This window comes from Miniopterus schreibersii, assembly GCF_964146895.1.
Source record: "Miniopterus schreibersii genome assembly, chromosome: 4".
NCBI lineage: Eukaryota > Metazoa > Chordata > Mammalia > Chiroptera > Miniopteridae > Miniopterus > Miniopterus schreibersii.
Window position 1 is genome coordinate 65,363,213 of NC_138105.1, and position 25,629 is coordinate 65,388,841.

The 25,629-nt window shown below is 54.8% G+C and overlaps 3 protein-coding genes across 7 annotated transcripts in view; all 3 read right to left on the reverse strand.

The window, feature by feature from the left end:
• GNG7 (G protein subunit gamma 7) overlaps positions 1-2,305 on the reverse strand; it is a 112,964-nt gene extending 110,659 nt beyond the window's left edge. For 2 of the 4 annotated variants that reach the window (XM_081135111.1, XM_081135112.1), the window contains exon 1: positions 2,218-2,305. The gene's annotated coding sequence lies outside the window, so the exon portion shown is untranslated. Of the gene's footprint in view, positions 1-2,039 lie in introns of all 4 variants that reach the window. The other 2 variants (XM_081135113.1, XM_081135114.1) reach the window with 2 other exon arrangements.
• A 3,398-nt stretch (positions 2,306-5,703) lies between these two features.
• DIRAS1 (DIRAS family GTPase 1) lies at positions 5,704-12,143 on the reverse strand. Its single transcript, XM_081136733.1, has 2 exons — positions 12,066-12,143; positions 5,704-9,005 (listed from the first exon to the last, which is right to left on the reverse strand). Exon 2 carries the CDS (start codon positions 8,935-8,937, stop codon positions 8,341-8,343), a length of 597 nt encoding a protein of 198 aa, XP_080992859.1. The 5' UTR covers positions 8,938-9,005; positions 12,066-12,143; the 3' UTR covers positions 5,704-8,340.
• Positions 12,144-16,283: 4,140 nt separating this feature from the next.
• SLC39A3 (solute carrier family 39 member 3) lies at positions 16,284-25,221 on the reverse strand. Of its 2 annotated transcripts, XM_081135783.1 has the most exons (4): positions 24,964-25,221; positions 24,160-24,274; positions 23,233-23,546; positions 16,284-20,114 (listed from the first exon to the last, which is right to left on the reverse strand). In XM_081135783.1, the coding sequence occupies exons 3-4, from the start codon at positions 23,440-23,442 to the stop codon at positions 19,380-19,382; spliced, it is 945 nt and encodes a 314-aa protein (XP_080991909.1). In that variant the 5' UTR covers positions 23,443-23,546; positions 24,160-24,274; positions 24,964-25,221; the 3' UTR covers positions 16,284-19,379. The 2 variants fall into 2 exon arrangements, with proteins under 2 accessions (XP_080991909.1, XP_080991910.1); XM_081135784.1 differs by lacking the exon at positions 24,160-24,274 and having other exon boundaries at positions 19,140-20,114; positions 24,964-25,086.
• Between the last annotated feature and the right edge of the window lie 408 nt (positions 25,222-25,629).

Genomic DNA, 25,629 nt, shown 5'->3' on the forward strand with positions numbered 1-25,629 from the left:
ACCAGTCACAGGATGTTTCCTACAGAAGACCAAGAATTACATGAAAAACTCAAGTTTCATGCTCTAGGCCAAAACCAAGGAAGCAAACTGCATCCTTTGGCATCTTTCAATGATTGCAACAGATTATTTAATCCCATATTCAAAACCAGTAAAAGTGGTTAAAGGCTGCACAAAAGACCCGCGTAGAAAGAGGTGTTTCTAAAATTCTCTAAAAGTGGTGATTTTTTTCCTCTTCAAATGAGACAACTGGATGATTTTAAAACAACCCCCAAATCTCGGCTTAACTTCCTAAGAATCAAAGGTAAGAATGTGGTTTTTAAAGGAGAACACCTTAGTTTTATTTATAACAGTAGGTCTCAATTGGGGCAATACTACCCCAAGGAAAACTGGGTTTCGCCTGGGAACATCTGCGGTTGTCATGACTAGGGGTGATGCTGGCATCGAGTGAGTGGGGGTCAGGGATGCTGCTCAGCACCCCACAGTGCCCAGGTGAGCCCCAAAGTCAGCCAAGCATATGGAAGGACCCAAGTCTATCAGGGTAGATAATTGTGGCCCAGTGGTTCCCTCCAGGGCACACATCCAAATGGGTCCTGTGGAGTACACCTAAATAAGAATGTCCCATGCAGCCTTCCCTTAAGTAGACATGCTTGTTCCGCAACAAATCTTCAGAATTTCCTGGAATCAGATCCAAAAAGATTCTTTTACTGTTTTGTTTTGTTTTCCTCACTTTTAATAATAGGACTTTTTCTTTTTGCAGATTTTTTGTGAAAGCTCAAGGAGTGATTCTTATGTGCACCCCCAAGGTTGAAGGACTAGAGTCAAGCTCTGATTCCTTCCCACCCTCCCTGACAACCCAGTTATTCTACCCACCCACCTTTCTCTCCTCCTCCCCAAAAGACCTTAATTTAGAACACTATTATCAATGCTGCACGTAGCCTCACCATGTGCCAGGAGTGTGCTAGGTGCAAGCATTCTCTCATTTGACTTTGACATTCCCAGTGATCCTGCTACTGTTTTGCTATTCCTATCTTATGGAGAAGTAAACCAAAACTCCCAGAGGCCACTTGGCCAAGCAAGGGTCTGATACACTGTTAATCTTGGGGAGACCGCAGCATCTGAGAAACAAGTTTGTGAACTTGGCTTTTGCCTCGCTGACACCTAGCAACAGTGGAAGCCTCTTCCCTGCTGCTCATCAAGCCTGTCTTCTCCCACCCACCTTCCAGCCCCTAGCAACCCCCGTTCCCCAGGAATAATAAAGTGCCAAAGTGCTGCCCACATCCCTCAGTATCATCATCCCCAAAACTCCCACTTTGATTCTTCGCTCCTGAGCCCAAAAATTCCTGAAAAATTCAGTCACCAACACCAGCCTTTTCTGCTTCCCAAGACGCTCTCCTATGCACCCTACATCTCAGTCATAGACCTCGCAAAGTACATTGAACTCCTCCTCCAGCTCACTGGTGCCAAGGGGTTTCCACTCCATGATCCTTTCTACAACAAATGATTAGCCCCACACAAAAAGTGGGGACAAGTCTCCTCCACAATCCTCAGAAGTGACTTCCAACGGATACCCCCCATTTCCTCCTGATTAGTCAACTTCCCATAAAACACCTGCCATCCCTCTATCCCACCATCACTCGCCCCCCCCCCACTTTTCATCCCTCCTTACTCCACATCTCCCCACATCCCTCCGACCGCTTCTGAAAGGAGGCTGACCCCACCTCCATTCCTCAGCCCGCCCTTAATTCTGCCCTCTGGCCCCTTCTCAGCTCACCCTAACCCCACATTCCTCAATCGCCCTTCCCGGACAACTCACTCCCAATTCCATCCCCAACCCACTACCCAGCAAACCTCCATTTTCAACTAAACTCTCGGCCCCCTCAAGTAACCTTCACCTTCAACTCGAACCCTCTCCCCTCCCCAGCTAACCTTGACCCCCACCCTCCCCAGCTAACCTCGACATAAACTTCAGTCACCTCCCCAACTGACCTCGACCCCCAGTCCCAGCCCAGCCCCCCAACTCCAGCCCCCCCAATACCCACCTCAGCAGACACCGACCCCCAAGTCCGCAGCCAATGGGAGCTCTCTCAGCGCCCAAGCCCTGGGCTGCCCGAGCCAGCTCTCCGCCCGGGCCACCCCTCGCCCCTCGCCCCGCCCCACCCGGCGCCCGAGTTGGGGGCGGCGGACCTCGGCCCGGACCACGACCGCACGCGCCCTAACCTGAACTCCGGCCGCCGCGGCCGACTCAGCCCCGCTGCGCAGCCGAACCCGCCGCCTAGAATGCGAGCGCTCGCTCCCTCTGGGGGGCGGGGCCGGCGCGCGGGGGGGCGAGCGCTGGGACAGCGCAGCCAATCGTGGGCCTCGGCGGCGGGAGCCCGGGCCGGGGCGCGGCGCGGGGCAGGCAGCGGGGTAGGCTGCGCGCTGGCGAAGGGGCGGGGCTCCGAGCGCGAGCGGGGCCTGGAGGCGGAGCGCTGAGTGGCACCGTCGCTGGCCACCCGAAAGCGGGTACCGAGCGGGTGGCGGGGCTATGCTAATATGCAGATAGAACACTGTGTTGGATTCCTTGGCCGGGCGACAAGCGGATTTTCAGAGGCGACTTGGTGACGTCAAAGAGGCGCGAGGCTTTTCGCGAGTTCGAATCCCGAACAGGGACAAGGGTTCGAATTCCCAATTCCTAGATGCTGGGGCTCGCTTGCGGAGCGGGAATAATGTCCCCTCCTGATAGGTCGCGTGACCTACAGGACACTAATAATAAATGCTCCCTGCCCTAGCCGGTTTGGCTCAGTGGTTAGAGCGTCAGCCTGTGGACTAAAGGGTCGGGGTTCTGTTTTGGGCCAAGGGCACGTACCTTGGCGCAGGCTCAATTCCTGGCCCTGGTCAGTGCACCAGCGGGAGGCAACCAATCCCTGTGTCTCTCTCACATCCATGAATCTAGCTATCTATCTATCTGTCTCTCCCCCTTCCACTCTCTCTGAAAAAGCAATGGAAAAAATATCCTTGTGTGAGGATTAAATAATAATAATAACAAATGCTCCCTTGTTATTATTATTATTATAACGTTGTACCCTCTGCATAAGGCTAGAGGAGAAATTATAAAATCCCCATTTTACAGAGGCAGAAATTGAGTCTCGCAGAGGTTAAACCCAAGGCCATTCGCTCAAGCCTGTCTCATCATTTCCAGGGTCTCTCAATTTCCTAACTCCTGGGCCCCCACCCATATGGATTGATCTAGGATCCTCCAGGAACTGGATTCCTAGGATGTGCATTTTTAACACTCCCCTGGTGATGTTGGAAAACATTGGAGGGGAGAGTTTTTTATACAGGAGGATGCAGCCACCATATTCTGGACTTGAGGAACTTTGTGTAACATTGAGGCTCTGTGATCTGAGCTGCTGCCCTCCCAGCTGGGCGCCCCAGGGCTCCTTTCATCCCTGTAGGAACCTCCCTGCTCATCCCCTGCAGCGCACTGAGAGAACCACGTGCCTGGGGCAGCCATCTCACTCCCCAACTTACATTCCCTCAGAGGAATTACCGTCTGAACTAGAGACGAAAACTTGTGGCCCCCCAGGCTTACTGTCTTAAGATTGTGGACCAAATAGCCTTTAAAAATTCAAAATTCATTGCCAACATTTAAAAATCAGGCAATTCACACACAAAAATCCACATTTCCAGGTGCTCTTGAAAAATCAGAAGGTCTGGTGATTCCTGCAGCAGCTGGGTGCAGCAGCTGGATGAAGCAGCTGCACAGCTTCAGGCAGGACCAGGACTGGGGTGAGGTAAGTGAAACATTTTTCTCAAATACCAAACCTAAAGGGGTGGGGGGGAAGCCCTCACCATCAAGATAAATACTATGTTAATGATATATATATTTTAAAATATGTTTTTATTGATTTCAGAGAGAGGAAGGGAGAGGGAGAGGGAGAGAAACATCAATGATGAGTCGTTGATCAGCTGACTCCTGCACTCCCCCTACGGAGGATAGTGCCTGCAACCCCAGGCATGTGCCCTGATTGGAATCCAACGGTGACCTCCTGGTTCATAGGTCGATGTTCAGCCACTGAGCCATGCTGGCTGGGTGGTTAATGATATGTTTTTAAATTTCAAATTAAATACAGAAATAATCCAGGATGAACAAAATACCAAATTTTCAAGAAAGACAAAATACGCTTTTGCACTTGTGCAAACCATCTCCTTTGCTTTTCCTTAGCCCGAGCCCTGCCAGATCCTGTCCTTATCTAAAAGACTGATGCATTGTTCATCATGGCTTCCTTTGCATTAAACAGTACTTTAAAATATGTTTCTTGATGGTTGAGATTTTTGGCACACACTCCCACTTAAGTTTTGCTGCTATGGTGATTGCCTCGCTTTCCTCAGCTAGTCCTGCCCTGCTTATAAGTTTGTAAACTCAGCCCTGAGCCATTTAGCAGATGGAAAAACTAAAGCCCTGTGGGTTCCTCTCCACATAATATGGGGCTCAGAGTGCCTGCCTGTTCCCCTCAACTGGCTGAAATAAGCGTGGTGTCATCAGGGCTTGTGAGGTCTCTTGTGGGGACCACAATGTTCCCATGACACCCTGATGTCCTTGTCATAAAAGCCCATCCTCTTCACACAGCCCACTAGGCCCTGTCTGACCCTGCTCACCTCTCTGATCTCCTTGGCAACCACCCTTCCCTCACTCCTCTCTTGCCATTCTGGCCTTCGTTGGTCCCTGCCTCAGGGTCTTTGCACATGCTGTTCTCCTAGTCTGATGCTCCTTCCCAGATCATCCTCTTAGGGCTGGCCTCTACTATGCCTCCTGTCCCCATGTCACTTTTGTGGTCCAGGTTTCCCTTTTTACAGCATATATCTGAAATGATCTGATTCAGTTCTTTGGTGATGGTGTGGAGGGTGTCCTCTCCCCAAGTAGATTATAAGCTCTCAGAGGGCAGGGATCCTGGGGTTTGAGTCACTCATTACTGTGTGTCCAACATCCAGGAAAGGGCCAGGCACATAGTGGGTGCCTATTACATACTGGATGGATGGATGAATGAATGAATGAATGAATGAATGAACGAATGAATGGATGGTGTCTCAGTTCTTCCTCCGAGTCTGTCCCTCAACCAGGCCTTATCTCTTCCCACTGAGACACCTGCCTGGTCTGGTCTGAATGGGTGGGAAGGAGGCTGGAGTGGCAAATGAGAAGTGACATGGGACAGGTGAGGGAGTGAGGAGGATAGTCCCTCCCTGCTCAGTTCACCCTCTCCCCGCGCCCCCCCCCCCCGGACTTCTGTGAGCACCCCTACTCACTCACTCTGTGAGCCGTGCAGGGAAATCGCCCAAGTTCACAGAAAGTCCAGGGAGGGTGCCCCAAGTAACATGCAGAGTGAGTGGGGAAACCAAGGAGGAGCCTGGGCCAGAGCTACACAGAGCCAGTACTATCAGAGCCCACTTGGAAGCCCTGGAGCCCGGACTGCTCCTGCCTCTCCTTGCTTCCTCACGGCCCTCTCCACCTGTCACATCCCCATCCTTCACCTCCCTATACCCGCATGGCTGTCACTGCCCACCTCTCAGCTCCTCTCTTCCTCACCCCCATTATTTACTCCTGCCCCTCACCTCCTCCATCCCTCGCCTCCATCCCTTCCCTCCCAGGCCTTCATGTCCTCATCCTTTGCAGATGGCCAGATGACCCCCCCACCCCAAAGAAGGAGCACGGGTGGGGAATGTAGGATCCACTTCTTTATTACAGGAAGACTATTTCTAGAACGAATGATACACAGACCCCACAATGGGGGACGAGGGTACCCACATGCAGGGGGAGAGGGGGTGGGGGCGGAATCACAGCAAGCATGGCCTGGCACGGCCCCCAGACCCAAGGATACCCACACAAGACAGGCCAACAGCCAGGGCAGGCTCTGCCCCCTCCTGCTGCAGAACCCCTCAGTCCCCAGAGTCAGGGCAGGGCCTGAGGCAGGAGAAGCCTGGAGGGGCAGGGCCCCAGGGAGATTGTGCTATCAGGGTGTGTCCCTGAGAAAGGGCTGCAGGACCCCTGCCCAGCCTCACCCACTCAGGCACCTTCAATGCCCAGGAACCACTCCTGGGGTGGGGAAGGGAGTAACACCAGCTGCTGGTGGGTCCTAGACCTGCCACAGGATAAGGGGACTCAGCTATGCTCAGACGGAATGCTACCAGCTCTTCCATGGGCTCATCCATGTGCCTGGCAGTCACACACACACACACACACACACACACACTCCTCTCTCTCATAGTGTGTCCAATAAACATATGTGGAGTGAGCAGTCACATGAACAAACAGAAAAATAAACCTGCTGTCACTAAGTTGGACACAAACAGTCCCTCTTATCTACATGCAGTCCCATGTGCTCACATGACTAGACAGCCACATGGCCTCCCTCTCTCACACACACACACACGCGCGTGCGTGCAGTTCAGTCTCAGCGTGCACAAGCCCACACAAACACATACGCATGCAGCTTTCTGACGCCCAATGCTGCGAGAGGCCGAGGGAGAGACTCATGGGGCAGGGACATGAGGGCAACTCCTGCTGACAACCAGTGAGCAACTGAGGCACTCGGTCCTGCAACTGCAGGGAACTGAGAGCTGCTGACAAGCACTTGAGCTGGGAAGTGGGTCCTTTCCCAGGCAAGCTTCAGATGAGACCAAAGCCTGGCCAGCTCTCTGATTCCAGCCTCATGAGACCCTGAGCAGAGGGCCCAGCTAAGCCATGCCTGGGCTCCTGAACCACAGAAACTGGGAGATGATAAATGTGTGTGGTTTCAAGTTGCTGAGTTTGTGGTCATTTGTTATGTATCAGTAGCTGACCGATATAGGTTTTTAGATGAGAGACACTTTGCTGTAGAGTAAGACATGGTGAGAACAAACAGGTTCACAGATGCTCCTCAATAAATCACATCACCCACTCCTGAAAACACAGGCACTTATAGTCATGCTCATGCTGTTACATCACAAATATCCTGACCTATAAACAACAACACCCACCCCTATGTTATTAAATACACAGACTGTCACATGCACATACCACTCCAGTGACAAGACATACACACAGGCACGCACACAGACACATATGTAGACACATTGGCCCCTACACAGCTATTTGCACAAATATACCATCCCATGGTCGCCCCCCACCCCTCCAGCCTACAGGTCACCTTCATTGTCAGACACGGGCCCACAGGGTCCCAGGAGCGTAGAGTTATCTAGACAAGTACACCAAAACACTCAGAATTTCATGGTTGCAGAGACACCCCGGCTGCAAGACACACACCTTCCTGGGGGTCCCCCTTTCAGGAGTGCAGGTGGTGGGAGGAAGTGGGCTGGGCAAGACTCTGCCTTAACCCTCTCAGATCCTGCTGATGGTGAGTCCAATCACTTGCCATTGGACAGGGCCCCAGGCACCCCACCCAGCACCCCAGACCCCTGCCTGGGGCTCAGTGGTGATGCGCTGTGTCAATCTTTGTCTGTGGGCCATGTCCAGGAAAGCCCCCCATTTTCACACCTGGCAGTCCCCGAGTTGTGCTGTGGCCATTGGCCAGTCCTGGGCCTCCCCTGCCTGCACCCCAGGCCCAGGCTGGGAGAGGAGTGGGGTTCTGGGCTGGCAGGGCACTGCTGCAGGCCCTGGTTATTGCCTGGTGGTCTGAGGTCCATCCCGCAAGCCACCCCCCCCCCCCCCCGCCCCAAGCTGTGGGGACAGAAGTGAGAGGGGTGGTCAGGGCCTGGGGCAGGAAGCACAGGCCAGAGGTCAGGAGGGATGGAGTTGGGGAGTGGGAGGAGTGTATGTTAAACCCCAAATAGGAGAAAACAGAATCTGAGGTCCATGTGCATTTCAACTCCTCCCTCCCCAGCAAGGTCACAGTGATCTAATGGGTGGAGACAGGTCTGTCTGGGGACACCTAAGGGAAAGGTACAGGAATGGGAGTCCTGGGCAAAACAGAGACAGGTGAAGATGGGAAAATTCGGCATCCTTGGTCCCTACAGGGACAGGCAGCTTCCCCATTTTCCCATGTGCAGATCAAGGGGGCCACATCTAGCACTTTGCTTTCGCAGGGATACAGACAGGACAGTGGGGTAGAGAGACAGGGCGGAAGGCAGAGGGATGCGACAGAGCTGGGTTGGAGCCCCAGACCTGCAGGGCTCACCAGGGCCTCGGAGTCCCCATCGGGGATGTTGGACGATGGCAGAGAAGTGGAAGTGATGGGAGAGAGAGAGGAGGAGGAGGGTAAGGAAGGGGAGAGGAGGAGAAGGCAGTGGCTGCAGGGTGGTGTGGGGAGAGGCATGGGGCCAGAACAGGGGCCAGGACAGGGGCTGTCTGCAGGGGGCATCCCAGGCTCACATGAGGATGCATTTGCCCTTGATGCGGTCTGTCCTCTTCTGTTTGCTGGAGCGCTTTCCATCGATGTTGAGGCTCATGTTCCGGCGTGTCTCCAGCGTGAGCAGCTCCTGGAAGAGCTCCTTGACATTGTAGTTCATCTTGGCTGATGTCTCCATGAAGGCGCACTTCCACTCCTGGGCCACTGCCTGGGCCTCGCGGGTGTCCACCTCCCGCTGCGTCTCATCACACTTGTTGCCCACCAGCATGACTGGGATGTCCTCCACGCTGCCCTTGATCTGCACAATGAGCTGGTAGATGGGCCCCAGCTCCTCCAGAGACTGCTTGCTGGTGACCGAGAAGACCAGAATGAAGGCATGGCCCTTGGAGATGGATAGCCGCTGCATGGCCGGGAACTGGTGGCTGCCTGTGGTGTCGGTGATCTGCAGCGTGCACACGCTCTTGTCACAGCTGATCACCTGCCGGTAGGTGTCCTCAATGGTGGGGATGTAGGTGTCTCGAAATGTGCCCTTCACGAAGCGCAGCACCAGCGAGCTCTTGCCCACGCCACCCGCACCGAACACCACCACCCGGTAGTCATTACTCTGCTCAGGCATCTTCCACGCGGGGGGTGGGGGTCGGAGCCGGGAGGGCTCGTGCCAGCTGAAGGAACCCCAGGCCGACCCTGTACAGAGAGGAGTGGCAGATGCAAAAGGCCACCTGGCCTGGAGGGGATAGCTCCAGGCCTAGGGGCAGGGGGGGCTGTTTCTCAGAGGAGGTAGCTTTTCTCCTGTGTCCTGGGAAGGCCCTTCTGGTTGATTTGACTGACTTTGCAATTCTCCCTGCATGCAGGCTCAGAGCCATCCTCCTCTGCTGGTTTTCACCCCAACAAAATCTGTGGCCTAAGCTCCTTCCCAGGGGACTTTGGGCTGGAAGACGTGAAGGTGACTCGTTGCCCCGCATGCATGCTCCCCCAGCCACTCCCCCAGGCTGCATGAGCTTTTCCCTCTCTTCTCAGCTTAGCCATGGGCTCCTGCAAGCCAGGTCAGATCAGATCTGTGACCTGAACAAGCTGCTCAGCCTTGGTTTCCCCCTCTGCAAAGTGGGTGACATGATGCCTGAATCCAAAAATCACAGGCTTCCTGCTCTCCCACCAGCCCAGAGGCTCCTCAACCTTGTGGGAGCTACTCTTTAAAATGGCCGTTTTGGCTCAGTGGTTAGAGCATCAGCTGGCAGACCGAAGGGTCCTGGGTTCAATTCCAGCCAAGGGTACGTACCTTGGTTGCAGGCTCGATCCCCGGCCATGGTCGGGGCTCATGTGGGAGGCAACCAACCAATCGATGTGTCTCTCTCACATTGATGTTTCTCTCTCTCTCTCTCCCTTCCACTCTCTCTGAGAAGCAATGGAAGAAATATCCTCAGGTGAGAATTAAAAAATTAAAATAAAAAAATAAAATGCAGCTTGCAGGGCCTCAGCCCTGGAAATGATTAATCAGTTGGCTCAGGGCCATGACCCGGGGCACCTGCATTTTAAAGTCACTCATCCCATAAGCTTGATTCTAATGCTGGAGGTCCCAGAACCCCACTGTGCAAATCATGACACTGATTCCCCATAGAAGCCCTGAGAGGCAGGGATGCACAGCCCAGATTGGGGATGAGAAAATTAAAGCTGAGGCCAAAGAGAAAAATACCTGCTCCTTAAACTCTGCACCCAGACCATGTCTGCCCACCCTGGCCTCCCATTCAGGTCCAATATATCCATATCCCAGGCACAAAGCTCCCTCTCCTGAGCTCAGAGAGGTCCATCGGCCTCTGGAGGTCACACAGCATAACAATTCCTGCAGTGATGGAGGCAGAGGAGGAGCCCTAGGCTGGGGGTGGGAGACAGGAGGTTTGGCTCCAGCATCTGTGTCCTTATTTATAGAAAGCAGGAGAGAGCCCACCCCTTCCTCCTTCCTAGCCATCCCTAAGGGTCCCTCAGCATGGGGGTTGGTCTACAGTGAGGGAGGAGACAATAAGATAGCACCTCAGCCAAGTTACTTCCCTTAGAGGTGAGTGTGTGTGTTTAAGACTCAATAATGTGAGCCTGATGGCAGGAATGTGGGCAGGTAACTTGATGTCCTTGAGCCTCAGTTTTCTCTGTGAAACTGGAGCAATTGCAGTGCCCACTCTCCGGAGTAGCCAGGAAGAGGGTGTGATAAGCTGGAGAAAGCCTTTAAGTAGGTGCTTGGCACAAGGAAACCCTCTATAAGGATGGATGATTAGGATTATCGATCACAGGGGCTCAGAGTGTAAAGCACTTGGCCGTAGTGGGCTGGGATGATCAAAGGTAAGAAGTTTATCAGAAGAAGATATGAAATAAAAGTAACAGCCAGCACATACTCCACCAACTATGTGCCAGCCAAACTTCCAGGAGCTTTGGTAGTACTAACTCATGATCAACTGCTAGGCATGTTGGTGACATGGTGACATGTATGGCAGTGTTCCACATGAGAGGACACTGGGTGGGGGGCTGGTGAGGGGTGCCAGCCAGCTCTGCAGTCACAGCACTGCCCTTTCCAGGTGGGTGCCCTGAGGAATAGGTACATGATGTGCAGCCAGGCACCACCACAACTGGCCTGGGGACCCAGGGTGGCCAGTAACAATCAGTTCTGCTGCCCCAGTCCCAGCCCTGGCTTTGCTCTGAGTGCAGACCCCCTGGAAGGGATCCAGGCCAGCCAGTAGGGGTGTCCTCCAGTAGAGGCCTCTCTGGGTCCTGGGATCCCTGACTAGGAGACCCCATTCAGTCACACCTAGTCCATGCCAGGCATCCATCTGGTTCGGTTTGAAAACCACCTTCACCTCCCACGGGGCAGGAGTTGGGGGAGGGGTCTCCGGCACTGAGGTTTGGAGGGGAGAGGCACTGGCTCAAGGTCATAGAGCAGGGAGGTGGCAGAGCAGAGCAGGATTTGAACTGGCCCTGGTTGGCCTCACAGCAGGGGGGTCCTCCCCCTGTGCAAAGCAGCCCACCCTGAGACTCCCCAGTAGGGAATCAGCCCAGCCCTAGGTCCCCGGAGCCCAACTGGGGAAGTTGCAGCAACCTTAGGTGCAAGAAAGCAGGCAGGACCCAGGGGAGGGCCTGGGGGAGGTGCTTGCCCAAATTGGGTGGGGGGTGGTCTAACCCGGGACTAATGAGAGGCTTAGTGAGAGAGGGCCTGCTCTAGGGGGCTGACAGAGATGAGACACAATTAGGAGGGCCAACCCAGAGGCTCCCCTTGGCCAGAGGAGGATCTAAGGAGTAGGGGAGGGGGCCCGACCAGCGAAGGGCTCCTGAGTGAGGAGCTTCACTTGGCGGGGAGGACAGGAGGGCTGAGCGGGAGGCGGTGGGAGGAGACAGGCCCAGGGCCCAAGAGGCTCCTCGTGGAGGGGTCCTGGCTGAGGGGGACGACCAACCAGACAGAAGGTCTGAAGGGGGCTGGAGAGCGGCAGGTTTGGCCGCGGGGGCGCCCTGTGGGTATGGGGGGGAGGGGAGGACGCAGAGCGGGAGCTGTCCAAGGTGGGAGCGGAGGGCGGCCGGGCCAGGGCGCCGTGGGCTGGGGAGAGGTTCCGGTGCGGGGCCGGGCGGGAGGAGGGCCCGGCCCCTCGGGCTGGCCGGGAGGGTGGGGCTCGGACAAAGGAGACGCGCGCCGGACAGGGCCCCGCGGGCCGGGCGAGGGGGATGCAGCAGGCCCGCGCCCCGGCCCCGGCCCCCGCCCCGGCCGCCTACCTGGGCGCTCGTCCCTGCGGCGCCGCCGCGGCTGCTGCTGGCCGGCTCCGTGTCCGCTCCGGCGCCGCCGCCCCCCGCGCGCCCGCCGCCGCTGCCGCCGTGCCCGCGCCGTCCCCGCCCGCCAGCCCGCCCGCCCGCCCGCCGGGCGCCGCGCTCCGCCCCTCCCCGGGGACCCGCGCCCCCGGCCAAGGTCACAGCCACCCTCGCACGCAGTGCAGCCCAGATCCCCACCCCGGGCCCCCAGCACTGGACTCCCACCTGGCGTCCCCAGCCCTGGACCCCAGCCAGGGGACCCCGCCCAGCCCCGCGAGAGCGCAGCCCCGCCGGGACTCCCTCGCGCGCACACCCGCTTCGCTAGGATGCCGGGACGCGAGGGGGTGGGGTCCGCTTCCTCTGGATCCCCGAATGGGAGCTGGCGCACTCGGGGTCACCCTGAAAACCAGGTCCTGGGCAAGAAGGGGACAGAGTCGAGGCCACCCCGGGGACAAAGGGAAAGGGCAGAACTGCAGATAAGGGGGCTGGGAGAGCAGAATAGGACACCCTGGGGTTGGTGGGGGTCGTGGTCCAGCTCAGGGACCGGCTCCAGAAGAGGTGCATTGGTAGAATAAATAATCAATCAACCAATAAATACTATATAATTTTATTAACCAATGTCGCCTGATAAATTCAATGAAAATTTAAAAGAAAATGATAAATAGATGTATGAGAAGGCAGAGGGAGTCCCAGGGGGTTTGGGGCAATGGGGGTGTTGGAGGGGGAGACAGGAAGTGAAGAGGGCCTCCGTCTAGGTTGGTACCCCTAAGGGCAGCCCACCAGGGCTGGGGGAATGGCAGGTGGGCCCTTGATGGATCTGGTGGAGGGTGAACAAAGAGGGTTAGGGGAAAGTGGTTTTTTTGGTTTTTGGCTTTTTGGTATGAAAATATTTTCCTTCCTCAAAGAGGTAACTGAGAATAAACATTCACCTTTGGGAAGTGTCTGTGCATTTGACATGACTGTGTGAGCTCACAAGATGCCATTACCCCCTCCCTCCTGAAACCCCGGAGAGCAGAGGCTCATCTCAGAGGAGACTGGTCTTTGGGGTGCAGCAACTGGGCCAGGGCTGGGTGTGAGATGGCCCTGTTAAAGGAAGGTGCCCCTTGATGGCTGACATTACGGTCCCACAAGGAAGGGCTTTCTGGGGTCAGATCAGTTGGAAGATGAAAGAGTCTCTTTCGTAGGTGGTGAGCTCCCCATTATGAGGTGTGTGAGCAGATGGTCAGCTGAAGCTCAAGGGCCCTTCTGGCTTTTGGTTCCTTTATTCTTGCTGACCCACCGTTTCTGTGGCTTTGGCTGAGGCAGACTCTTCTGGGCTTGAAGGGTCCCATTTCTCCCGGACTCAGCCCCTCCACTGCATCCCCAGGCCTCTCCTACCTGGACAGTCTCACCCACTTCCTTCCTGGCCTCCCAGGATCACCCACCAGCCCTTTTCCATTCTGGCATTCAACTCCCAACCTTCAACATGGCCCTCCCCTGCTCTAATGCTGCTCATATCTCCCTTTGCCTCCAGGTCAAGGTCCAGCTTTTCAGCCTGGTATTCAAGTTCCTTTACGAATAGAGCTCTCATGATTTCCCATCCTCCCCCCCACCCTGTACACCTCCCTTCTGGCCTGTCCTTGGTCCCGGGGGATGCCTCAGAGGGTGGCTTGGCCCCACCCTTCTTGGGGTGCTGTCAACCAGACACAGAGGCAGCCCCATGGGCAAACAGATCCTGACTTATGGTCTGAATTGCCATGTCCCAGTCAAGTGTCCCTTTGAGACTTAGTTTCCCCATCTATGAATGGGGATCACTGTTGTCTGGCCTCCCAGGGCTCCTGGGAGCAATTGGGATGACGGCCACCTACATGGGGCTGCTGGGCACACAGGGGCTGAGACAACAGCCCAGCTCCCTTCCACTCTGATTGCCTACCTGCCTTCATCTCCTGAGTGACCGGCTGGTGCTGGGCCAGGCTTCTGGCCTCCGGCCGATTTCTGACTCCTCCAGGAGCCAGCCCAGGCTGGGACAGGCTGACTCATACACATGATCGTGGGCACAGCAGCAATGCCACTCTGCAGTTGCTATTTATAGCTCTCAGGCCAGGCTCTCAGCCTCCAGAGCCTGGGAGGACAGGCCCCAGAGTCCCCTCCTCATTCTCCCTGGGGCACAGGGGCCCAACCCCCACCCCAGCACCCAAAACTAGGAAGACAGCAGTACCCCTTCCCTGTGGCCAGCCAGGACAGCTGTCTTTCATGAGCATAGAGATGTGTATGGGTGAGGCACCAGCTGTGTCCCCTCTGGTAACCAAGGTGCAGAGAAGGCAATTGGCTCATGGGGAGTGGCCCAGCTGGAACTCTATTGGGCTCTGAAGCCACAACCCAGCCTTCTGGCTTTCTGGGGGCCTGACCCAGGGTCCTGCACCTGGCCTTCAGCTGTCCCTGTCCTAAAGAACTCCTCTCAACTACAAGGGACGTTCACCTACACAGTCCCAGCTCACCTGTCCTTGCAGCCCATGGGTCTACTCCCTGCCTCAGTGTTCCAGGAAGCGGCCACACCACCTCTCCCACCCCCACCCTGCTTCCAGCCCAGCATAGCTACCTGGTGGAAGGTAGGCAGCTAGGTCAAATTCTCTGCTGTCTCCCTGGATTAACACAATTATGCAGGTAAAGCAGAGGCTGAGCCTCATGATGGCCTCTCACAGATGCAGTTTGGCTCACCAAGGTTTTTCATTTAAGTTTGGTGTCAGCATTTTAAATTAAGATGATCTGCTAAAACCCAGCTTGCCTGGAAAAATGAATGGGCTGGCATCCATGAGCCTGAATTCTGCTGGTCAGTGTCTGCAGGAGCTGGACCCCACTCCAGGGTGGAAGATGCTGGGTCCTGACCAAAGCCACCTGCCTGGCCCCTGGAGGCAACCTGAGTAGCTATTCAGCCTATGGACTGTGCTGTGATCACCACCTCCGAGGAATGGGGTTACCGAAGACTTCACCACCAGCAGGATGAATCCCTTTAACGCTTGAGTCTTTTGAGAGAGAGACAGGGCTATTTTAGTCAATCAGAAAAAAAAGGACTGTAACCTGCAGAAATACCTTAGGGCCTTTGCACAGGCTGCTCCCCCTGCTGGAAAAGCTTTCCCCCATCTTGTGACTCACACATGGCCCTCACAGGTTTCCTCCCTGACCAAGCTGCTAAAATTGTTGCCACCTCCCTTCACCTTGCTTTTTTGTCTTTGGGGCTTTTATCACTCCCTGATATTGATCACATGCTGAGATAGCATGTCTACCTCCCTAGAATGTGAGCTGCCTTCCCTGGATCTCACCCAGGGTGATCTTGTCCCCAGGGGACACTGGGCAGTCTGGGGACATCTGCAATTATCACACTGGGAGTGCTTCTGGCACAAGGGTGGGGGCTCGGGATGCTGCTCAATACCCATATTCAGACAGTCCCCTCCCCCGGAGAAGGACTTGGTGCCCCAGTGTCGAGGGGAGGGCCCTGCTCTGAGGGCCAGCTTGTTGGGCCCAAGTTGCTGAACCTGAACTAGCTGAAAGGGCCCATCCACTTCCTCAACGGAGAGGGCCTGTCAACCATGGTGGCTGTGTATTTTCCTCAAAATGCAGCTCCTCAGCAGTGTTTCCCATGCACCCAGAAACCGGGGGCTCTGAACTGCCAAGCTGCCCAACCCAGTTGTCTCCTGCCAAGCTGGGCATGCAGCAACCACTTCAGCCCTCAGCCAGAACACCAAGGCCTGCCAGGTCAGCTCTTCTTGCCCAGGCAGTTGTGGAGGCAGGCCTAGGGGGTGGCAGGAACAGAGAGGGTATCCCTGCTCCAATCCAATTTGGCCTCAGCACCCTGATAGCCCAGGAAAGAGTTCTAGTGTCTTCACAGAACCACTCACACACCTTGTAGCAGCGTCCCTCTGACCTTGCCTTGGGAAAGTCAAATTGGTTGGTCACTGGCTCTGTGTTGAAGCTGGCAGACAATCTGAGAGAGCATGTGCTGGGACAGGTGGGGTGCATGCCCCTTTCTTCTCAGCGGGCCTGAGGGTTCATATTGGTGGCCAGGGCAAGTCTGAAGGCACCATATGCTAGGAAACACCATCCCATTTGTTGCCTGCTTTTGGGGCCCTAAAGATGCAGACAGGCCCATGAATTGGTGCTCTCCCTTCCCTGCCCCACGATAATAACTTCACAAGAAACACAAACAGCAGACAACAGAAGCCCCAACACACTGTTATTATGGTTGATTCAATCCATGAGGTCTAGATGCCACCTTCTAATTTTCTTCTCTTTTGTTTCCAGATCAAGCAGGGAAACCCGGTTGACTCCATCCAGCTGTTGCCTGTACTGAGCCCGTATGTGGCGCAGACTGTGGAGGGCCCTGGGCCCTGGCTGCTTCACTCTCTGGGGTGGGGCTGTACTGGGCACTGTGGGGTGCTGAGCAGCATCCCTGGCTCCCTACTCAATGCCAGGAGCACCCTGCTGTGACAACCAATGTTCTCAGACATTGCCCAGTGTCCCCAGGGGGCAGAATCATTTAGACTGAGAACCAGAGTTTACTAAGATGCCTGAGGAGGAATCTAAGGGACATGTGACATCTCCTTGATGTCAAAAGTTGCATAGAGATAGATGAAGCCTTTGAGGTGAGTGCTGGTCCAGGGCCTCAAGTTATAAACCACCTGCAGTCTTATTCAAGCCAAAGCTTCTGTCACCACACGGCAGTGCTCCCTCGTCAGAGATGATGGGCAGTAGAGTTGGCCTCAGAAGACCCTGGAAAGATTTGGCCACCATCCACAGGCGGACCTCAGAAATGTTCCTTTAGCCTCTGCCAGATGGGCCAACTGCTTTTCTTACCCCACTGTGGAGACATTCTGATCCTTGGCCAAAGTGGGGAAAGCTCACCCAAACTGGCCGAGAGACACCATCACCCGTGCAGCTGGCAGACTCATGATGGCTCAGGGAATTAGATCCCAGGGCTGAACCTGCTCCTTTGACCGCTGTAGGCAGGAAGGGTAGCCTTCAGGGGCTAGTGGGGCAGGCTTCGTCCTTTCCTACATCCCTGCCCCCAAACCTCTCAGGGTCTGTGTAACCAGTGGGCCTAGAAGCACATTTGCTGGGGCTGGTAGGACCCTAGGGAAAGGGGCAGCTGGGAGTGGCCACAACCCAGTGAACGAAGGCAGGACAGGCACAGGCATGCTCAGGAAACAAGGATGACAGGACCTAGGACAGTGATGTCTAACTGAAGGGCGGGCAAAGGACACTCAGGTCTTTCCCTCCTTGCTGGTGTGGTGATGCCCTTCCTGGGCCTACTAGTCTGGAAGCTTGCTCAGGGCAGAGGGGCACGGTCTTGGAGCCTCCCCCTGGGGACAGGGCCATGGGAACTGTTTGGAGGACAGGCTGTGGTGTCTCCAGGGCTACCCCAGGAAGCTGATGGATGGCAGGAGGGCAGGGACCCTGCTGTGTGCACTTTTGGTGATGGGGGTAAGAAGCTGAGGACAACTGGAACAGACTGCTCTGCTCCTATGTAGGGTTCCCACTGGATTCAGGGGGACAGGATCTCCTGAGCCTTCCTATATGGGAGATCCCAATGCCTACAGCCCCATCCCCTGCCCAGTTCCATCCCCCCAGCTGAAGGAAGACTCCAGAATCTAGTGGCTCCATGGTGACCCACCCATCTGGAACCTTCTGGTTCCTGGGTGGAGTGAGGGGGGGCTATAAAGAGGATGATGTTCCCATACCTATGGGGTCATTTTTCTGGCTTGGGGTCAGGGCCAGGCGATGAGGGGTTGGGAAACGGGTCCCTGGAAGTTTCAGATAGTTCCTAGAAATGGGCTCTGACAGCAACAGGGTGGGAGCCAATAGTGTGAAAGTAGGGGGCCTCAAACATGTCCCTGGCTCTCCAACTCTTGTAACAACAGAGGAGGCGGCTGGGGCTGTAGCAAAGGTCATACCTTCCCGTAGCTTGTGCTTAGTGGGCAGGCCAGCTCCTGGGGAGTCCACCCTTGGATAAGCAACTAGATGCTCCTGGAGTTCCCAACCTGGCTGGTGTGATGACTAGAGGTCTCACTGAGTCCAGAGAAATGGGAAGAGGGACCTGTCTTTGTTGGAAGCTTAAATGGCCCTATTGCAGCTCTTCCTGGCATTGGTGGGCACAGGAAAGACATTTGAGATTTCAGAGAGGTGCACACCTGGGCCCTGGGCCTCCTGAGTCAGGAAGTAGGAATGGTGTAACAAGCAGGCCCTAGCAGCCATGACAGCTGGGAGAAGCTGAGGCTGGGCAGAACCCAGCCCAGGTAGCCAGGCCCAAGCATCCTCCCACCACACCTCCAAGCCAGGCCAAGCCAATCTCCCAGGAAAGGCTCACCCTACTCCCACTCCCCAGGCATGCCCCAGGTTGCCAGGACAACAATAGAGGCTAATGAGAGGTTGCCATGGCACCAAAGGTTTGCACCAGCCACTCGGCTGTTAGTCTCTGCTCTCCTGCACCATCTGGGACTGGCTTCCTTTGTGTCTGGTGGGGGGAATCGATTCTTGTGGCTCCTGCCCCACAACCTGCAGGATCTGTCTTGCTTTGGAGACCCCGGGCACACATGGAACTGTGAAGCAATGGCCAAGCTGCCTCCCAGCTCTGCCTGCACCTTTCTCAGGCCATGGGTCTGTTCCTTCAGGAAACCCATATGCTCTCCCTGGCCCAGCAGTCCCACCCCCCCGGAGGGCAACCTCCCCATAGAGGGGGACACCACCAGATAGCAGAGGAGACAGTAGTCTTGAGGTACCCAGGACCCTGTCTGTCCCTGTGGTGGCAAAGCCTCAGGTGGCAGGAGGCACAGAGCTGCCCTAACCGCAGAAGGGACACTCCATGCTGGTGGCCTCCTCTGTTAGCAACAGAGCCAGTTGAGGGCAAAGGACAGAGGCCTCAGAACCTCCAACAGTTCCTGTCTTGGTCCACAGTTGGGGTGTGCAGGGAGGGGAGGGTCTTAGCTTGATCCCATGTGGATGCCCAGCCCTGCCTCCCATGAGAGTTGCCAGACCCCCATGCCCAGGTTGATATGGCCACACAGCTTTGGTAAATACCTTTAAGAGAAGTATTTTACAAGTAGTAGCGTTGCCCCAAGGCTCAGGGTGTAGAATCTAGGGTGCAGTCTGGTCTTGGGTAGCCTCTCTGTGCACAGGCAGTGGCCCGGGGCCTGAGCTCCCCGATGGGGGGAGGGGGGTCGGGGGATGTGGCCGGTTTCCACCCCAGGGCTCCATGAGGGCTCCAGCAGGGTGGGGTGACCAAGGTGGATAACGACGGCAATAGGACATTCACCACTTGAGGAAGACCATGCCGGCCAGCACGGTGTAACCCAGCACCAGGAAGAGGACTTTGAGCAGGCGGTCATTCTTCTCCTCCAGTTCCTTCCCCAGGATCTCAAAGAAGGTGACAAAGAGAAAGGTGCCACCCACCAGGCCCTGCAGCAGCACTGAAGCCACACTGCTGGGCACGCCCTGCGCACTCTTGATGCCCAGGCCAACACTGATGCCCAGGGGGATCATGGCACTCACGGTGACGGCCAGCTTGGCCGCTTCCCTCAGGGGCATGGAGCTCCGGGCCATGTTGATGCCCAGAGCCACAGCTACCAGTGTCTCGTGGATGGCCACACCCACGAACAGGCTTACCACCTTCTCCCCCTCCTCCAGTAGGCCCAGGGCCAGGCCCTCAAAGATGGAATGAGCTGAGAGCGCGAAGACCAGGCTAAGGAGGCGCAGGGGGCTGGAGCGAGACAGCTCTTGGACACTCAGCCGGTGGCTGTGGGTGTGGGGCTCCATGTAGAGTGCGTGGCCCCGTGCTGCCCCCATGAAGGGGCTCTCGTACTCTGAGTCACTGCCGGCATCCGAACCAGCATTGAAGGTCTCCAGATCGATGAAGGATGGCTTCTCCTTGCGGAAGGTCAGGACAAGCTGCTCCAGGAAGATGGTCATGAAGAAGCCTAGCATCATAATGGTCTCTGCCAGTGGGTAGTCGGTGTTGATGTGCCCAAGACTCAGAACTTTCTGGAGCTGGAGCGGAGGACATGAGAGAGGGAGGGAGGGAGGAGGGAGGGAGACAGAGAGAGGTGAGAGGACTTCAGAGGCAGGAACCCAATGCAACAGGGTTCATCAGACACCACTATTCAATTAGCAAAGCACAGAAATACCCAATAAATAAGAGAATTTAAGTAAAAGGGGAGAGAGTGATGGGCTCATCCTTGATGGATTAAACAAAAACTCTACTATAAAGGGAGTCATGAGGCCTCACCAAAGTGAGCTGAATTGTGGCCCCCAAAGACATGTCTACTCAGAAACTCAGAATGTGGCCTTATTTGGAAGGGTCTTTATAGATATAAGTATTAAGGTCTGAATTGTGTCCTCCCCCCAAAATAAAAAGTCATATATTCAATTCTCTGAGCCCCTAGTACCTTAAAACTAACCATATTAAGAGAATCTTTAAAGAGGTGACTCAGTTAAAATGAGGCCATTAGGGTGGGGCCTAGTCCAATAAAACTGGTGTCCTTCCAAGAAGAGGAAGAGACACCAGGACCACAGAGAGGCAAAAAAAGGGAGGCCTGAGAAGGACCCAGCCCTGCCAGTACCTTGAGCTCAGATTTACAGCCTCCAGCACTGGCAGAGAATAAATGTTTGAGTCACCCAATCTGTGGTGTTTTGTTTTGGCCACCCCAAGAAACTCATATATAAGATAAAGATCTTGAGTTGAGGTTATCCTGGGTTAGGGTGGGCCCTTAATCCAACGATAGGTGTCCTTTTGAGATAGAAAAGGAGATACAGAGACACACAGGCAGATGGCCATGTGAAGATGGAGCCAGAGACTGGGGTGACGTGTCTGTAAGCCAAGGATTACCGGTCACCACCAGAAGCTGGGAGAGAACATGGAACAGATTCTCCCTCATGGCCTAGGAAAGACCCAGCCCTGCTGACACCTTGATTTATTAGGACTTCTGGGCTTCACCACTGTGATATAAACTAGTCTTTCTGGCCCTGATACCTGCATGGTGTTTGCCTCCATATAACCCAGGTGGGGCTCTGTTTCCAGGGTCTTCCCATCACTCCAACCTCCTGGGTAAAGGCTTGCCAGCACATTCAGCCACCCATCAGATCCCTTGAGTCAGCACCATTCAATAGAATGTTGTGGATAATAGACACATTTTCTATCTGTGCTGTCCAATATGGGAGCTACCAGCCATGTATGAGGACTTGAAACATGGCTGTTGCAGCTGAGGGCTGGCATGTTGAATTGTACTTCGTTTTAATTCACTGAAACTTGACTAGCCAGGAATGGCAAGCAGCTGCGACACTGGACAGTGTTGCTTTGGACACTGTCCAGCAAGCTTGTCTGTGGGCTCCTCAAAGATGAGGTTAATTTTCCCTGGGTTGGTAAGGATGTTTGCACACACCAAGCTCTGTCCAGCCTTGGGGTTGTGCCACCAGCTCTGTCCAAAAGGTACCTCCTTCAGTTTTATTCACAGCTGATGGATACTCATGCTTTGGGTTTGGCTTACATATAATTTCCAAGTACTCTACCTAAACTAGGTGCCCCAAACTCCGCTTACTGCCCCGATCTCTTCTTTCCCATCACAACCTTCATTACAACCTGTGACTGTGCATGCACATTCACACACAGAATTCTCAACTAGGGCGATCCTGCTCTCAAGGGAGAGGCGTAATATCTGGAGACATTTTGGTTGTCATGACTTATTGGGGGAGGTGTTGATATTGGAGCAGGATCATTCTCTATGGGGGCCATCCTGGGCACTGTGGGGTGTTAAGCAGCATTCCTGACACCCATTCACTTGAAGCCAGGAGCACCTCCAATCATGACAACCACAGATGTGCCTAGACATGGCCCAATGTGCCTTATGGGCAGAGTCACCCCTGGATGGGAACCCCTACGGCAGCAGAAGGCTATATTTCTGTAGAGAAGCCATTTCATTCACTTGCTAAATGTCTCATGAAGGCCTGAATGTGCCTCACTGGGGGAAACACCAGCTCACGAGAAACACAAACTACCCCCATAAACATGGATTGGAAAAGACACACAAAGGCCACATCTTGTGGCACTATTCTTCTTGTGGATGCTGCTGGCTGAGGCTGGGAGGGACCGGAGCTACTGAGGTGTGGGAAGCCTGTGGGCAGGGATGCAGCATAGGAGTGGTTTTGGGAGGACCCAGAGAGGGCCACATGCACTGAAGATGGACAGAGAAGAGCAAGGCATTGCAGCAGCCAGGCCTGAGGTAGGAGGGTGAAAAGGGATGACACAGTGGGAATGCAGGGAATGGGGTGGTTTTGAAAGTGGCACTGGGGGTACAGAAGCCATCAGATGAGACTCTGATTTAACCTCATCAATGCCAACTGTATGACTATCCTGTGCTGTGTAATGAAGGAACATAAGCTTAGCAGTATAAAGCAACACGAAAGCATCATCTTACAGATCTGAATGTCAGAAATCCAGGCACAGGTTGCAGCCTGAGCATGAAGCAAGCAGCCATGTTGGGGAGGTACATGGGGCAAGGGACTGAGAGTGGCTCTCAGCCAACAGTCAGGAAGAAACTAGGCCCTAGTCTGACAACCAGGAGGTGGCTGAGTCTGCCTTACAACTACATGAGCTTAGAAGCTGACCCATCCCTAGTTGAACCTTGAGATGAGACCACAGCCCAGTGGACACCTCGATTGTTGCCTCCTGAGAACCTGGAGCAGATGACCCAGCTAAGCAGTGTCCAACCCTTGACCCACAGAAACTGAGATAATAAATGCGTGTTGTCTTAAGATGTTAAGCTTGTTATCACTTGTTATACAGCAATAGTTGACTGATACAAGAACTGAAGAGAGGCCACAACTGCTCAGGACAAAGTATATACTATCAGGTATAGGTGGTCTGGTTAGATAATCACTAATGACCTCACCAGTTGGGAACCCCAGGTCTAGTTTAAAACCCTTGTTTACCAGGTAAGGCTCAGAGAGGAAAAGCAACCAACTCACGGTCACACAGCAAATTCATTTTCTACTTTCCATCACCTTTGTATGTCAAGGCCCCCACCAAATTCAGGGTCAGAGTTGAAAGAGCATCAGAGACTCTTAGGCATAAAGTGCCAAGGGCTGCCGAGACCACCCAGGGAGCCCTTACCTTTTCCCTCACAGCAGGCAGTAAAGCATTGAAGCAGGTGGCCAGAAAGACTCCACCTCCGAAGGTGTTGCAGAGTGAGAGGATCTTTTTTGAGCGGTGGGCCTTCTCAAAATCTGTCTCGATGATCTTCACGGGGAGCAGGGAACCCAGCAGCATGAAGAAGAACACACCCACCATGCAAAGAATTTTGACCACTAACAACTTCACCATGGTGACAGCCTGGGCTGCTGCAGTCACCGCAGGGCCAAACCATGTGTGGATGCACACTCCCGTCCCACGTCGTGCTACCAGGGGCTCATGCCTCAGTCCAGCCACTGTAAACACCAGAGGCAATCACATCAGCTGTTGGATTTATCTGACCGGATCTAGTGACCAAGCCCATTCTCCCCCTTTCCCCCCTGGCACATATCCCTGCCTCCTGCAGAAAATTCTCCATGGTGGTGACATCCAGTACAGTAGTCACTAGCCACATGTGTCTGTTCACATTAAAATTAAAGAAAATGTAAAATTCAGCCCTTCAGTTGAACTACCTGTACTTCAAGTGCTCAGTAACCATGTGTCTAGTAAACACCATATTGGATAGCACAGACAGAGAATGTTTCCATTGTTGCAGAATGTTCTACCAGGTGGTGGTGTTCCACTGGTTCCCCACTGACTTCACATAAAATCCAAATGCTTCACCCTGAGGCAAATGCTCCTGGGCCATCAGCTCCTGCTTCACCTCACCCCACTCTGGCCTTTGTGGTCCCTAAATGTATCAAGCCCGTTCCCACCTCAGGGCTTTTGCACAGGTCGTTCTCTCGGCCTGGAACATTTCCCTCCCCGATATTCCGATGACATCTTGTCTTTCAGGTCACTGCATCCCGGACCCCACAGAAGGGCCTCCCCTGGCCAACCTCTACCCTACACTGTATCCCTTGTACCTACCCAGAGGCCTGGCGAACAACACAGACTCAATAGCTGCTGGCTGAACAAATGGATGTGCTGAAGCATGTGAACGTCTTTACATGAATCAATGAGCCCAAGTGGAGCAGTTTTCACCCTGGACCCGAAAATATCAGTTAGTATGCAGGACCTTGGCTGCTCCCCTGTCCTCATGTTTTTCTCCCAACCTCCCAGTTCTCACTGGCCAAACCCCCACTTCGGTGAGCTCTTCAGGTCTCAGCTCAGATGCCACCAGTTAGAGGTCTCTCCCACCCCCTCCCGATATTTTCCTGGCATTATATGTGCTACAGAGAGCTACACAACTTAAGTTCCGGAATGTCCTCACTGGCTCTAGCCTGCGACATCTACAGGGGCAGCGACTCTGTTTTTCCTAGCCCAAGGCCAGGTACACAGTAGGCGCCCATCAGATATTTGCTGGGTGTCCCTACGACCCAGTCTGTGGAGTGGGGGTAAGGAGTAGCCTTCACGCTCCCAAATCCAGGGCTGAGTGGAGGACGGGATGGGCTCATTCATTTATTTAGCACTTATTTGGGGCCTTCTGTGTGCCCACAAGGCACGGGCGCCCCGCAGAGGACAAGGCTTACATGGCCCTTCCCGAGAGGGGACAACTCGCACTGTCCTGGTGGAACTGGACGCAAATCACAAAGATCTCGCCGATAAAAGTGAAGCCAGGGCGGACGCCTCGTCCGGGCCTGGGCTAACCAGCAACAGTGTCCGCCAGGCCCCGGCCCCACCCCAGCCCGATCCCCAGACCCCGACCTGGCCCCGGCCCCAGCCCGCACATACCTCCGCGAGGACCCTCGCCTGCCCGCCGGCGCCTCCCGCCGCTCAACCGTAGCGCGGTCTAGACCCCACAGTGGCCCTCCAGGCGGAGGCCTGGGTCAGCGCGCCGCAGCCCACGCCCCGCCTACGCCCCTGCCTATTGGTCTTCCCAAGCACCGCGGGCCTAGACCGCCCCTTCATTGGCTGCTGTGGCTACCACTCATCCTGGGAGAGTCCTACGGGCAGGGAAAAGTAGTCCCCTCCGGCAACAGCGGTAGGTACAGGCACCGTGTGGCTCCGGTGGGAAACTCCGACCCCAGTAGAACAGTTCCGGCAGGGTTTTGCTCCCAGAGCTGTCCAGGGGCCCTTGGTGCTGAATCCCTCTCCGATTGAGCCTTGAGCATCGACAGGAAACGATTTTCTACCGGGGACTGTCCTCTCTGAGCGTCCTTGCTGCCGATGCCCTTCTCGTTGGCCTAAGAAGCAGATTTATCTGTTCAACATCTCTGCCTACTATGTGCCAGGACTTTTTCTAGGAGAACATCTGTGAGCAAAACGAAGATCTCCCTTTGGGAGCTTACCTTCTAGTTGAAGACACGGAAAATAATGAATAAACAAAATAAATAATGGAATTATGTTAGAAGGTGACAAGTGCTCTGGAATGATAGAGCCTAGTAAGGGTGGTGGGTT